Source organism: Tupaia chinensis, unplaced genomic scaffold, assembly GCF_000334495.1.
Source record: "Tupaia chinensis unplaced genomic scaffold, TupChi_1.0 Scaffold000354_1, whole genome shotgun sequence".
Lineage (NCBI taxonomy): Eukaryota > Metazoa > Chordata > Mammalia > Scandentia > Tupaiidae > Tupaia > Tupaia belangeri.
Genome location: NW_006159849.1, coordinates 6906764 through 6922199, shown reverse-complemented (window position 1 = coordinate 6922199; position 15436 = coordinate 6906764). Strand labels below are relative to the sequence as shown.

At 40.9% G+C, this 15436-nt stretch overlaps 1 protein-coding gene across 2 annotated transcripts in view; it reads right to left on the bottom strand.

The window, feature by feature from the left end:
• PIP5K1B (phosphatidylinositol-4-phosphate 5-kinase type 1 beta) overlaps positions 1 to 15436 on the bottom strand; it is a 360249-nt gene that overhangs the window by 129755 nt on the left and 215058 nt on the right. For both annotated transcript variants that reach the window (XM_006152466.3, XM_014589336.2), the window contains one exon: positions 9947 to 10246. In XM_006152466.3, the coding sequence (XP_006152528.1) occupies positions 9947 to 10246 (300 nt within the window). The remainder of the gene's footprint in view (positions 1 to 9946; positions 10247 to 15436) is intronic.

Genomic DNA, 15436 nt, shown 5'->3' with positions numbered 1-15436 from the left:
GCAGAAATCCCCTCATGGAGAGTTTCTGCCTCACCACAGAAAAGAGCAGTATTTGAGGGGACAAGAGTGAGGTGAGAAGAGCGATCTTTGCTTGATCACAGCACTGAATTTAAAGCTGTCTTTGAAGTTAAAATGCTGGTGATATCAAAGGAACACTCACTAGTGGGGTGGCAGGGCATAAAAAATGTGTTGCCAGGGAGAGAGAGCCATGTACATGGGCCAAAGTCACTCAGAAGCCAGGACATGGCGACCTTTGAGGAAAAAATTAGTCCCAGAGTGTCCCAAAGAAGTACCTTGCTGCCCACAGGCAGTCCTGCAGGCCCCATCCCCGCAGCACTGTGGGTACTCTGTAAATGTGCTCTGGCTGCTAGGTGAATACAACAAAGTGCTGGAGATGGGGCCAGCAGACGTCGTAGAGCTTACATTGTTGGACTCCCACATGGCCGATCACGGTTTGAGTCCTGGACCTGGTGGTTTTAAACTCAGGCTGGGCACATGTGTGTGCATGCCCAAGGTCCCGGGAAGAGAATGGAGGAGAAGGAATTGTGGCATGGCCGTCCCCCCTGGGGAGTGACTTCTCACTTTCTCTTTCACTATCTTTGTCTCTCTCTCTCCAGCGAGTGCACCTGCCCTAAGGCAAAAACCTCTAAAATAAATGAATGAATAAATAAAGTGTTGTAAAACCAACTGATCGTACCCCTTGAAAATGTTCCCAGAAGCCTAAGTTGGAAGCTTCTGGAAGAAAAGACGAGGTCATGTTTGATAGTTATCTGATGAGCTGAGTAATATATCATAAGTCATATGCAGAGACTTTAAATATCATAAGTCATATGCAGAGACTTTAAAAAGTTTGTGGAAAAATAGCTTCAAGTATGAGTTTATTTTAGTGCAAAAAATTCTGAAATCCAGGCATATTTTTTCATAAAACACATATTTCCATGAATCTTTTGGAGACCTCTTTTATGTCTGAACTGTTTTCTAAATTTTGAAATCTTTCTCCTACCCGTAAACTCTTAAATATGTCTTAAACTTCCATAACCCGGTCCCTTACCAGGCTCCAGAAGTTCGTTCCCAGCAGTGGAGCCTCCACTTGATTTTGTTAATGACCGGGGTTGCCACTGCCTGCCTCCATCTGTTTCAATACTGACAGCAAGCTCTAGTCTACACCATGATCCTGGTGGCTGGCTTACAGGGCATCTACAACAACCCACAGTGACCAGCCTCAAAGTCTTACTGGACATAAACATCTTCAAAGCCAGGATTACTAACATGCTGCCCCCTGTGGCCACTTCCTCTTCCTGCTACCATTATTTCTTCTGCTTTCTCTGGATTCTCAGTTGGGAGGCAGAGATGGTCACTGGGCATTTCCTTCCCTTTGCTTCCTCCTCTCAAATGCTTTGAGTCTTCCCATCTGGAACCTGAACTGGTTTCATTTCTACTCCGAGGGTCATCTGTAAAATCAGACAGGTAGCTTCCTTTCACACAAAAGTAGAAAACCCTACTATACTGATAGAGTATCATGCTCTTTCATAAGTCCAAAGACTTCAGCTTTCATGAAATCAAACTATTGTGTATTTAAATTTCTTGCATGACGACCTACTTAAAATGAAAACTAGCTGGATACATAAAACGACAACACATTCAGGAGATATTTCAATTGTCTGATCTTAAGGTACTTTTTTTGAAAGAAAGGAATGGAAAAGAGTTTACTTTTTAGAGACACAGATGTTATTTTCAGTCTCCCCTTTCTATTATTTCTGCAAAAATTTTTATAATCTCTATTTGGGTTGAAGTGAGGGTTAAGAAAATGGATGGTTTCATAACCCTTCAGTTTTTGTAGTTAATGAGAATTCTCAAAAGCTGCTCACACAGGATTCAACATCCTACTTCTAGTCCCCGATTTCCTTCTCTGCAAGATTTCAAAAACAATCAACCTTACTGTAACCATCACATTTCTCAGAAAGAATTCTTGCTTTTAAGTTAATAGGATTTCATGTGCACACATGCTGGCAACAGTTGGCAAACGTCAACGAGCTTGATAATGCTTTTAATTAAACTTTTAAAATTAAATGTTTGGATTATTTATTTTACTTTTGTGCCTCTGTCACTTGGCACTGTTTCCTTCTCTTCCTCCCCGCTGGAAATAGAGGCTGGAAGATTTTATTAACTCATTGTCTGGACCGAACCACGTTCTCCACTTCAGTAGAGCCCTTTCTGGGTCTCCTCCAGTGCCTACCCCAGTATTTCCTTAACAGGGCTAGAGACAGTCACTAGTCACTTCTAGCCCACGTTGTCTGTATCTATGTTATTACTTAACATTTTAATTTCAGCAGAATTTCTTTCATTACCTCTGTAAGCGCCTTAAGGAGAATATGATGATGAAATAGCATGGGTCTGGAGTCAGAAAGACCTGGGTGTAAACCCTGCATCTCGCGCTGTAAGTCCTGTCGGCCTGGGGAAGCTTAACCTCTCTTGAGCCTTCATTTCATCTGTCAACAGAGAATCATGCCCTCTGATTTCTCAGGGATATTATGAGGATTAATGAGTGAATCTGCTTATAATGTCATGTACTGCCTGGCTCAAAGTAAGGCATGATAAACGTTAACTGAACCAACGTGCAGATAAACAGCCTTGGAGATGTGTCCTGCCGTCCACGGAATCAGGGAGTATGGTATTGTGTATTATGTACCGGATGATTACACATTATGTACGATGTGTTTTAAATGCTGAAATGCTTTGGTTTCTAGGTTATAGAGAATGTTTTAGGATTTGATTTTGGAAGGTGGTGAGACCTTGTGGACACCAATTGGATCATGGTGATTGTATCACTATGGCAACACGTGAACAGATGAGTGATGTCCGGAGACACCCAGTGAGTTTTAGATCTTGTGAGGAGAGACTAAGTCTCACGAGAGTTGACTGCCATGAAAGAAAGCAATAGCAAGCTCTCTGCACACACCTGTTGTCCTCTGTGCTTCCGACGGCCATGCTGCAGGCCTAGGCTTTTAGACTTGCCAGCCACCGAAACTGTGAATTAATCAACCCCTATGTCTTTATAAACTACCCAGGCTCAGGCATTTCTGTAAGCAATGCCAAAATGGACTAAGACATTGTCTAAATGTAAAACACTAAATCCTACACAAAATTATAGATGAAGGGTAAACACTCGTCATAATGCAAAAGTACATATATAATAAAATAATCCATATTGTAATCTATGCACACATGACCACAGCTGATAAGAATCTGATCTATAAATCTAGAGTTTGCAAGTAAGAACTTGCTTACATAGAAAGATCCCATTTGGCACATCAAAAGTTTCAGTGCTCTTAAAACTGGTTTCACTAAATTCTGAGAATCTATTAATAGGTATGGTAACAGTCATTTGGGTGAAAAAAGAAAATTGGTTCCACACCATTTAAAAATTAATAACTTTTCTGCCTAACAAGAAACGATAATAAATGTAAAACAAGTCATTTAGGTCATTCATTATCAAGACTGTCTCTGATATGACTCCCACTTAAAGGATAAAGAAATATTGGATTGTAAACACAAGTTCTCATTAATATATTTTGTCTCAATATCACTTCCCCAGATCTATTAATAAATGTTGCAAGATGTAATAATTTATCAAATTAATTAACTGATAGGGGACTCTATATTTTTCACAGATAAGTTATGTCAGAGAAGAAATAATTATAGTAAATTAAAAATGAATACAAAATAGTTTGTAATTGCTCTTTCAAAATTAATACATAAATTTTCAACTCAAAAGACATGTTATCATAATCTTGTAGCATGTCCTGGGTGCATACAGGGAGCCAGGGCTGCAGCAGCAAAGTACAGGGAAGGAGTTTTGACCTTTTCCACATTTATAGGCTTGCCTGGGAGATGGTACATATTCCTAAAGGAGATGGCTTAATATTAAATAAAATAAAGTCCAGTGACCACTTACAACATTGTTTCCATGGGGGAAAAAATAACTGAAATATAAATATACTTGTACAAACAACTGTATCTTTTTTTTTTTTTGTAATTTGTTTTGCAATTTGCAATAAGGTATACATGCCTGCTGGGGCAAAAGAGAGAGGGAAAGTGAAAAAGGTGCCCCCACCCCCACTTGCCCAGGGTAAATGGCCGCACTGCAATCCCTTCTCCTCCATTCTCCTTTTGAGATTTTTCAGCTGAGACCAGGACTTAAATCAGGCAGTCAGCCAAGGGGGATCCAGCTACCTTGATGAGGAAGGCTGGAATGATCTGCAATCATCTTTTTTTTTTTTTTTTTTCGAGAGATTTTCACTGTAGGGCGCGTGCGCTCGCCAGACAGACAGAGAGAGACATAGAGACAGAAAGCGAGAAATCACCCCCCAGGGGGGATGGTCACGCAGCAATCCCTTCTCCTCCATTCTCCTCTCGGGATCTTGGGCACACACGCACACGCGCCCGGCGTGAGTTTTAAGCCACCGGGCCCGGGACACGAACCGCGGTTGACTACGTGGGAGTCCAGCGACATAGCCATTACGCTAACTGCTGGTTCCTCGATGAGGAAAGATCTTAACTACCAAGCTAGGAAGCATGAGTTTTAGCTCAAGGAAAGAGGGCAGTATTGGCCACAGGATGGAAAGGGCCTGGCTGTCCTCTTTGGCAGTAGCAGTGGGGTGTGTTGGAAGGCAAATGATACCGATGCGTGAGGAGGGTCTCAAAGGCCGTAGCTGGGCTTAGAGAGGGCAGATCCATGAGTTATTTAGCAGATGGACTGGATGGGATGTAGTGATTTGCACACATGCAGAAAGAGGAATTAGAAGTGAGGGAAGGGTAGCTTCAGAGTACTGGTTTGGCTAACTGGCTTCACGATAATCATTTTCCCTGTCAGGGAAGATAGAAGGAGGCACAGGCTTGGGGGAAGATGACAGTACCCAGGAAGAACCATTTCCAAACAGGATGTGCATCTCGGCTTGTTGGTCATGTGCAAACAGGAGAGGAGGGTTGGAATAAATGCTGCTTCCTGTTTGCGACAGTAAGTGAGCAGTGGTGTCCTGCAGTACTTGCTGTCATTGCCATCTGCCTGGCCCAAGCTCACTTACAGAGGTGGATGGCTGGCACGTAAGGAGGAAGAAACCACGGGATAGGAAATGCATCAGGAAAGGGAACCAACGATTTGCATATTCATCTTCTCCATGGGGTGGGGGTTAATTTTCACTTTCTATCTCTCCTCCTCTCCATTTTCCCCAGGGAATGGCAGTGACGGGGAGAAAACTCGAGATCTGGATCACTGCTTCTCAAAAAGCCCCTTGGTTTGAACGTCATGGGGGCACTAGACTCAGCAGGCTTGAGGATAAAACGAGATCAGTTTTCTACAATAATTGCAAGTGGCCAACGTGGAGGAGTTGATCCGGGATGAACCATCCCAAGGAGAAGGCTTATCATGAGGGGCCAAAACCGACTGGGAAAGCCAGACAAAGGGATGCAGGGACTGCTTTAGATGCCAGCAGGAGGTGGCTGAGTCTGTCTAGAGGGCTCATTGTGAGATGAGGCTGTTCAGGCCTTTTCAAAGGCAGAGTCCAGAAAGAAAGACTGTCTGGGACCCAGGGGAGCCGTCCATGGTGAGTGGGGAATGCTGTCGGTCAAGCTCACTCCATGAGCGGGCAGGTGTGTCCGGCCAGCACTCACCTTAGGAGATGAAGTCCTGGGGTCTGAGTTGTCAGATGAAAGACAGGCTAGGGGTGGGGGGAGCAAGGAGAGGTTGGCACGAGATTAGGAGGCTTAGGAACAACAGAAAAGCTGGGTCCAAAGGTCTGGGATTCTTGGATTTGCCACTTTTAAGCCCTTAAGAGGATCCTGGCACCACCAGAATGGGTCTTCTGACATTACTGGCCGCTTTTCACAGGCTCACCCTTCCTATTAACTGCTGCAGCACCAAATGGCTATGGTCCTGGAACACATCATGCTGTTTCTTGCCCGCTTTATATGCTTTGGGGGAGGGTCTTTGAAAAGTTCACAGAAGATGTTTTATGAAAAGCCTATGTGTGGACTTCAAAATTTTTTTGCGCCAAAATAAACTTGTACTTAAATTCCATTTTCCATGCATATTTTGAAATCCCTTCTCTCTCTCTCTCTCTCTCTTTTTTTTTTTTTTAGAGGACTTTGCCTTAGGGTGTATGCACTCACCAGGGAGAGACAGAGACAGACACAGTAAGAACACCGCCCCCCCTTTCCTGGGGGGATGGCCACACCGCAATCCTTTCTCCTCCATTCTCCTCACAAGATTTTGAGCATGTGTGCATGCACATGTGTCCAACAGGAGTGAAAAGCCACTGACTCTGGGACTCAACCAGTGGCCGATTATGTGGGAGTCTTCTACACCATCTGCTGGCCCCCTTCATATATTTTAAAGTTTCTTTCTTTCATGAGAGAGAGAGAGAGACAGACTGACAGACAAGTACCTTCAACAGGGTCTCATGCTGTGACCCCTCCATTCTTTCAGCTACACAGGATCACACGAGTATGCATACGTGCACATGGCATGTGCGGGTTGACCTGAGAACTGAACTCTGTCCTTCCACATGGCTTCCAGCACTGCAGAGCATTGCACTAATGCTGTTCCACCGTGCCTGGGCCATGTCCGGCTTATACTGTTCTTTTCCTACAGACATGCTTCCACTGCTTTCTTAACCTGAAGAACTCTTCTCATCCTCTCAAACCAAGTTATGATGTTGCTACTCTGACCCTAACACTGTACTATTATCACTGCACATAGCACACTGTAGGGCAATCGATCAGAAATGAGGTCATTCACCTCTCGCGTGGCACAGAGCATGCTTGCCATCTGTGTCTGAGAAGTGCATGAAAAGATATGTCCTAATATGGGTCTAGTTCAACCTCTCTCTGGCTGGAGTACTGACATGGTAATGCAGTCCCTTGACTGGTTTGTTTCTAGAGCCTCAGCAATTCCTCCTCACTTAGACAGAGGAATTTTAATGGCAGAGATTCCTGATCACTCAGTGCTGGCACCAGCCCTGGGATGACCTCACAGTCTCCCTTGATCTTGTAGCCCCTTGGCCCACACTAAAGCTCAGCTCTGCAAAGCAAGAGAGAGAGCAGGGCAGGAGGTATTCCTGGCAATGCCAACCATACCTCCCATTCCAGCCATCCAGGAAGCTGGCTCTTCAGAGGAGGCTCTGAAGAAAGAGGACATGTCTCTAGGATCCAGATTTTCAATCTGGGGGAGGGAATGGGGAGGCATAATGGGCTCCCAGGGATTCATGAGCTATTGTGTGAAGGGACTTTTTCTGGGATGGTTCACAGCATTCATCAGATTTGCAAAGGGGCCCCTGAGCATGAATACAAAAACCCACCATCCCAGAAGCATGCTTGCTCGAGGCAGCTCTGCTCAGAGAACCACCTGTTGAATGCGTGTCACAGAGAACTTGGGTGGGGCTGAGGCGGATCAGGGAAGAGAGTCAGGCTCCCCCATAGCTGGATATCCACACCCTGTCACACCGCGCTGGGAAAAGCCTTTGAGAGTCAATGTGTAATTTAAACACACACAGTTTAAAGAAGTCCCAGGTTCTGTGTCTCTAATTACATTAAATGCAACAAGAGGGAGTTAGCCTCAGAGTACCTGCATTGACCTTTAGATTCCTTAGAACAATGAACCTGTCAAAAAATAAACAGACAAATCTCCAGGGTCTCAGCCCTGATGAAAAGTTGCATTTGACCTCCTCCTCCCATCGGGCTCAGGAAAACTCTAACAAACGGAGAGATTCTGTGCAGTGGCTCTTTTACATTTGAACTTTTTATTTTATTTTATTTTTGTTTCTGGCACAGAAGCATGCCATGGTAGAAGACAGAGGAAAAAGGGTTTTCCATGTTAAAGAGGCAAGAAGCATGTGTGTGCATGCGCACGCACACACAGAAGGCAAATCTAAAACTGGAGCAGTTTATATTAAACTCTGGGGAACTAACAGTCACTTTTTACCCACATCCTGTAAGTGTATAAAAAAATACACAGGAAAAAGATTTCTACTAAAATGTGTATGTGCTTTTCTTTTCTTTTTTTTTCCTTTTTAAAGAAAAAACATAAAATACTCCAATCTACCCAGATATCTGAAAAGCTCTGTTGGACTTATTTTGTTTCTTTCTTTGCTAGATTCCCAGTGTCCTTCCCTTGACTTCTGGAAAGACAATAATAATAACCCCCCTTACAGTGAATCTTTACATTTCAGTTGTTCAGAGCACATGCTTCGTACTGTTACTACAGAGCAGGGGTGGGCGCTGTCACTGACTTGCTAAGTAACGCCGGACAAGTTTCTTAACCTCTTTCAGGACCCAGATCTTCAGCAGTTAGGAGGGGAGTACGAATAAAACTGATGTCAAAGGGTGGCTGAGAGAATTCAATGAAATAATGTGTTCAAACAACCCTAGACTTGACCTGGCGTACTATAAGCATTCAATAAATAGTAGCTAAAGAACAGGAACTGGAGAATAACACCTCAGCCAATGAAGACAATTATTCCAAGGACACATTTGCATCATTATAATACATGTTAAAACAGGTAGAAGGAAAAAAACAAACAAACCAGGAATGCTAGGACTGTGTTTCTCAGTGAGGGCCCCCTATTTCCAACATCGGATGGGTGGTTAAACTGCTCTTTTCACCCACGCGTGCACTCAGGTCTGGCAGAGAAATGCCCTTCCTCCCCTCCAGCACTGGGTCATCTGTCCAGACCCAGAAAGTCACAGTCTAGAAGGTACACCTTCCATTTCCCAGTAGCTGGGCCCTGAAAGTGCTGTTTGTCCCCCAGACAGCACTGGCAAGGCCTGGGCCTAACCTTGCACTGTGGTTGGCTTTCTGCCCCACCTCTACTGTGCCCTGCTTAGCTGAGTGACCTGGATGGCCCACCCAAGTACATCTCACCAAGAAATGATATTCCTGAGGGTTTGCCAGTCAAATGATCATGGTCCTTCAGAATATATTAGGACTGCATTGTTTTATTTATTTATTTTTTAAAATTTTCTCCCTTGAAGGCTTGAGAGAGAGGGAGAGGGAAAAAGTACCTTCTCAATGAAGGATGGTTACACCACAATCCCTTCTCTTCCATTTCTGACTTCTGTTGAGATTTGGGACATGCATGCACATGCATATGTGCTTAGCATGTTTTTCAAGCCATCGGGGTCCTGATTTGAACTGCATGGTCAACCATGTGGGATACAGCTGCCTTAAGCACAAGGCCATAGGGCTGCCCCAGGATTGCATTTTTATTTTTTTCTCCAAAAGAACTTTTACCTCTACTTTCACCATGTCAGAAAAACAAGGTTCTCTTGACTGGGGAAATGAATTCCTCCTTACTTGTGACAATCTTTGCAGCTAAGCTTGTATGGAATGGTCTTTCCTCCAACTGGCAGGCCTGGTTCCTGACCGCCTCTTACTCAGACCACATACAGCAATTTCACCAACTGTGCTGCTCACGTCACCGGCGCTGTTCTGCGTCTGCCCTGAATCTCCAGGGAGCCATCCATTAAATCCACTAAGTACATTCTCTCTAATCACGTCTCCACAATTGGAATCTTACTTCTTCCAAGATCTGCAAATGGTTTTCCTTGCTAATCACTGCATTAAACCTAAATTTCATTTCTTTCTAGTTAAACTATCTTCCCCACAGGGGAAGAGGAAAGAAAACAAAGCTTTCTTATTTTATTTTATCAAAGAAAGTTGACTTAGCTTTTTAGTAAGATCAATAGAGATATAAGTTAGGAGGCTCTAGTTAAGTCCCTATTATACACCAATTCCTTCAGTATCAATATCTACACCAGGACTGGGGAAGATGGGATTCCAAGGGTCCATTTGGGACCTGCCTTATTTCTATGCATGTGGTAAGTGGCAGCCAAAGAGTACACCATCAGAGATGACATTTCAAAGGAAATCACAGCAATGATACTTCCTTACCCGGCAGTCTCTCTGAAGTGTTTTCATGAGGGCATTGTACGTTTCCGTGTCAAAATACAACCCTTCATGCATGTCCTGCAGGAAATCTAAGTCTTTAAAAGTGGGGCTGGATTTCTCTCTCTCTTTTCGGGATGCTCTTCGCTTATACGTGGAGCCTTTCAAATCATACGTGAAGTGCATTCTCATCGACCGTGGCAAGACGTTGTTCATCACCACAATCCTGATGTTAATGCCTCCCGACTGCATGCAATACAGTCCATAAAATTTTGGCAAAAGAGTCCTTGGGTTCTGGTTTAAATTCTAGAAACAAACAGAGGAAAGAAAATATTTACAGTCTCCTAGTTTTTATAAAATAATGCTCCAGTAAAGATGTGCTCTCAAGCTAATCTGATTATTTAAAATGGGATGTGATTAACTTGCAAAAATTTTGCTGTTTCTAATCTACTTTTTAAAGTTTGTTAGAATGGACTTGTACTCACTAGAGAGAGAAACAGAGAGAGAGGGAGAGGGAAAGTGAGAAAACACTTCCAAGGGGGGATGACTACATCTCAATCCCTTCTCCATTCTCCTTTCAGGATTTTTCACACACACACACACACACACACACACACACACACACAAACACAACATGTCCAGCATGGTTTTCAAGCCAATGTTTTTCAAGCCATTGGGTCTGGAACTCAAACTATGCTGTTGGCCATTTGGGATACAGCTGCCTTAACCTCTGTACTACTGGCTGGCCGTAATCTATTTAAGTCTGCTTATTGAAACAGTAAGTAACTTTACCATTTGAAATGCAAGGCAGTAAAAGTGGCTGAATTGAAAAGGGATATAATGTCCCAAATTAGCTCTAGCTAAACATAGGCAAAAAAAAAAAGGGGGGGGGTAGTGCCATAAGTGACTACTCTCTAAGATAGCTAAAGAAAAAATAAATTGCTAAGGTATAAGAAATGAACATTTAAAATTTTAATAGCATCTGCAAAGCTGTCTTCCAAAATGGTAACACCAATTTATAACCACACTATGTAAAACTATTTATTTTCCAACATTCTTACTTGGGCTGACTATTATCAAACATTGACTGGTGGCAAATGAAAACTTGTTTTTAAAAAGTTTGAATACCACTGATTGTCAAAAACTTTAAAATTTTTTGATGTATTTTTAGCTATCTCATGAATAATTCGGTATTGATACACTTTGCTCATTCATTTTTCTACAGGTTTTTCTATTGGAATAGCTGACATATTCTGATTATTTATTAATTCCTCCTTTAGAGTATAAATATATTCTCCTAGTATGTTGTCCTTTTAATTATTATAAAAACAAGAATATATGTCTACTTTTATTCCACTTTATAAGTAGGTAAAAGATTAAACACTTGACTAAATGGCATATATACAACGAAGCATATCTTTCCTATCCCTGATTCTTCTCCCTTTCCTAACATTCAAGGAAACTACTGTTTTCACTTTCTTTGTATCATTTTCAAAATATCCTCTTATGCTGATGAAAATATTGTGCCTAGTATTTTTTTTTTTTTTTAAGAGAGATTTTTGCTATAGGGTGCGTGTGCTCACCAGAGAGTGACAAAGAGACAGAAAGCAGAAATTGCCCCTGGAGAGATGGCCATGCCTTAATCCCTTTTCCCCCATTCTCCTCTCAGGATTTTGGGAATGCACGCACACACGCCAGTGTGAGTTTTAAGCTCCCGGATTCAGGACATGAACTGTAGTTGACTATGTGGGAGTCTGGCAACAAAACCATTATGCCATTTGCTGGTCCTATGCCTAGAATTTTTTGTCATACAGATGTTTTTCCTTTTGATATAGTATCATTTTATTATTTTTTTTTGTGCTTCTTGGCTTTTGAACAAAGCTTTTTATAGCCCCAAGATTATATAAACTTCTATATTCCCCAAGTTTTTCATAGTTTGATTATTACATTTGGTCTTAACTTCATATGGTATGTTTTGTGTGTGTGTGTGTGTCTGTGTGTGTGTGTGTGTAAAATTTCTGAAGTAGGGTGTTTAATTTCTCCCTCAAATGGATGACTATTTATTAAACGGTTCACCCTTTCCCAATTAAATCTCCTCTAAGTCAATACAATAAGTTGGCAGATAGGGCTCTATTTGTGGATATTCTCTTTGAGGTCATTGATCCTTTTGTCTATAGCTGTACAAATGCTATATATATATTTTTTTTTTGAGAGGTTTTTGCTACAGGGCACGTGTGCTTGCCATCAAGACACAGAGAGACAGAGAGACAGAAAGCAAGAAGTCACCTCCCAGGGTGGATGGCCATGCCACAATCCTTTCTCCTTCATTCTCCTCAGGATCTTGGGCATGCATGCACACACACCTGGCGTGAGTTTAAGCCACCAGGTCCAGGACTTGAACCAGGGTAGACTACATGGCAGTTCAGTGACATAGCCATTACGCTAACTGCTGGTCCCCAAATGCCACATATTTAAAATCAGCTATGGCCTTATAGATTTTTGGTATATATTATGGTAGGCCTACATTTTACTTCTTTTTCAACAGTTTTACCCATTCTTACAACTCTTTTGTTTGACTATTCATTGTTAAAAATTTCCTTGCAAAGGTATTTGGTTTGTCTTTCAAATGAATCAAATTTGTCAAATCCTGGGAAGAAATCCTATTGAGATTTTTGATTAGGATTAGACTAGATTTATAAGTTGATTTTTTTATGTTTAATTTTTTTTACATTCATTTACTGTATATTTTTACAGCATACGAGATGAATTTTCCCATGGAATCTTCACAATACTGGGTTCAAGAAAAATGCATCTGTTCATTTTTTTTTAGATCTTTTGTATGCCCTTCAGTAATATTTTCCATCATAATGGTTATGTACATTTGGTTTTTATAGACTCCAGTATTTTAGCGTTTTTCTTGTTACTACAAAAATTCTTTTGCTTTCCCAATCAGATTTACAGGATATCTTCATTTCTTTATATATTCATTATTCTAATAATGTTCATTATAAATTATTATTGAGAATTAGATCTCCTTTTTCTCTCATATTCTCCAGCTCCATGTCATCTATTAGGTCATTGAAAAAGTCACGATGCATTTCTGCACAGAAAAACAGGAAAAATACACCATGATCTTTCCAATGACCTAATGTATAATGGAATGCATTGATTTCACAGATTTATTTAAAATCTAGAAATCTGCCAGACTCAAATTACCTCTAGAAATCACTGGCTTATTTTCTCAAACTTTTGCTCATTTTCTTTTTTAAATATATATTTTAATGTGAAGAAAGGCAGTATTAGCTTTAATAAATTAAAATTAAAAAATGGTAAGAGAACTTTGCTTAAGACTTAAAGCCAGGAAACAGACTAGGATTCTGTTCAGATAGCAGGTACATGGAGCTGTCCACAACTCAAGAGAAGACAAAAATTCTTAACTCTAGAAAACAAAGCATAGAAGAAAATCAGTAATGTTGTAGTCAAAAGTCGTAAAATTATATTTCACCATTTCACGCTCATGTACTTAACCAATCTTCTGTTGCGGTCCAATCTTATCATTTAAATTCTGGAAGATAATATTCAACTCTGGACTTGTCCCTACCATTAAGCTGGCTATTTTCTTAGTTGTTTTAGAACTCTTATTTCTGTGTATCTGACTTCAATTTTCCTGAGATAGCACTCTCTTAAGGACTTTTTGAAGAACTGGGCTGGTATTGGTAAATTCTTTCAGGTTTTGTTTATCTGAGAATGTTCTTGGTTATTATCTTTTCTTCCCATATGAAGGATAATCTTGCTGGATATAGTATTCTTGGTTGAAATTGTTTTTCACTCAACACTTTGAGTATATTTTACCATTCTTTCCTTGCTTGCATTGTTTCTAATGAGAGGTCTGCTGTTAGCCTGATGGGATATCCTTTGAAAGTAACTTGAAGTTTCTCTCTTACCAGTCTTAATATCTTGTCTTTGTCTGTGGTTTTGGTCAAGCTGGAGATATAGTGTATCTTGGAGAAGATATTCTTGGGTTGATTCTATTTGGGGTCCTTTGTACTTCTTGGGTCTGGATCTTTGAATGCGTCTCTAGGTTTGGAAAGTTTTCTTCCATGATTTCATGGAATAGATTATAAATGCCTGGATTAGTCTCTTCACCTCCTGTGATACTGATTATTCAGATGTTTGGGCATTTAATGGTATCTAGTATTTCTGGTTTATTATTCTCATTTTTTGGAGCTATTTTCTCAGTCTTTGTGGTGGATTTTACTAGTCCAGCAATTCTGTCTTCTACATCTGAGATTCGATTTTTTTGTATGATCTAGTCTGTTTTTAATACTTTCAAGGGACTTGGCTTCCTGTATTATAGCCTTCATCTCCAACAGTTCCATTTGATTATTTTTTGTGGTGTGCATTTCCTTTTTCATCTCTTGCAAGAACTTCCTCCCCTCCTGGAACTCACTGGCTTTGTCCTTCTGGAGTTCATTGTCTCTCTTCTCTTCCATCCTGCTAGCTTTGTCACTATGAATATTCTAAATTCTTTATCAGATATTTCCACAAGTTCCATTGTACTATCTGTGGATGAAGTGGAATTATTTTTTTCCCTTGGGAGAGAGGTATTTTCTTGCTTTCTCATATTTATTTCTAGTCATCTGATGGGTTATTTGTTTCTTCCTAAGATCTAAAGGAAAAGGTAATCTGCAAACGTTTTGCTGTTCCGTTTTTCTTCCTTTGTGCCACAGATTCAGTGGGAATTGAGGAATATATTGACTCTAATGGTAATCGGATGCTTGGCCATCTTTCATGTAGACTGTCTAGTTCTCAGCAGAACATCTTCGTATCACTTATTCTCTGAAAGCACTAGATCTCAGCTCCCATGGAGGACTCAGTCTTCTTCTGCAATTTTTTTTTTTTTTTTGGAGAGGTTTTTGCTACAGGGTGTGTGTGCTCGCCAGACAGACAGAGAGACAGAAAGCGAGAAATCACCCCCCAGGGGGGATGGTCACACCACAATCCCTTCTCCTCCGTTCTCCTCTCAGGATCTTGGGCACGCACGCACACGCACCTGGTGCGAGTTTAAGCCACTGGGTCCGGGACACGAACTGCGGTCGCCTATGTGGGAGTCCAGCGACATAGCCATTATGCTAACTGCTGGTCCCTCTTCTGCAAATTTTACTGATTTTCAATAGTGTCATTTACTGAAAACACTGGTTATATTTTTCTTCTATCTTTTTTTATAATCAAATAGTCATTGCCCAAATTTCTATCAAACATATCAGAAAAGATCACTGGTGGAGGACATCCTTGTTTTTCCTATATTTTCAGGGAAATAACTTTTATTTTTCTATGTAAGATATGCACATTTTGGAGACTGGTAAACTGTAATATGTGTGTGTTCATATACTTACTTATTAAGCTAAAAAACTTTCCTCTCAATATTTATAATTTCAGTTAAGAGAAGATGTTGAATTTTTTTAAAGAATTATTTTATTTAACTTTATTTATTTT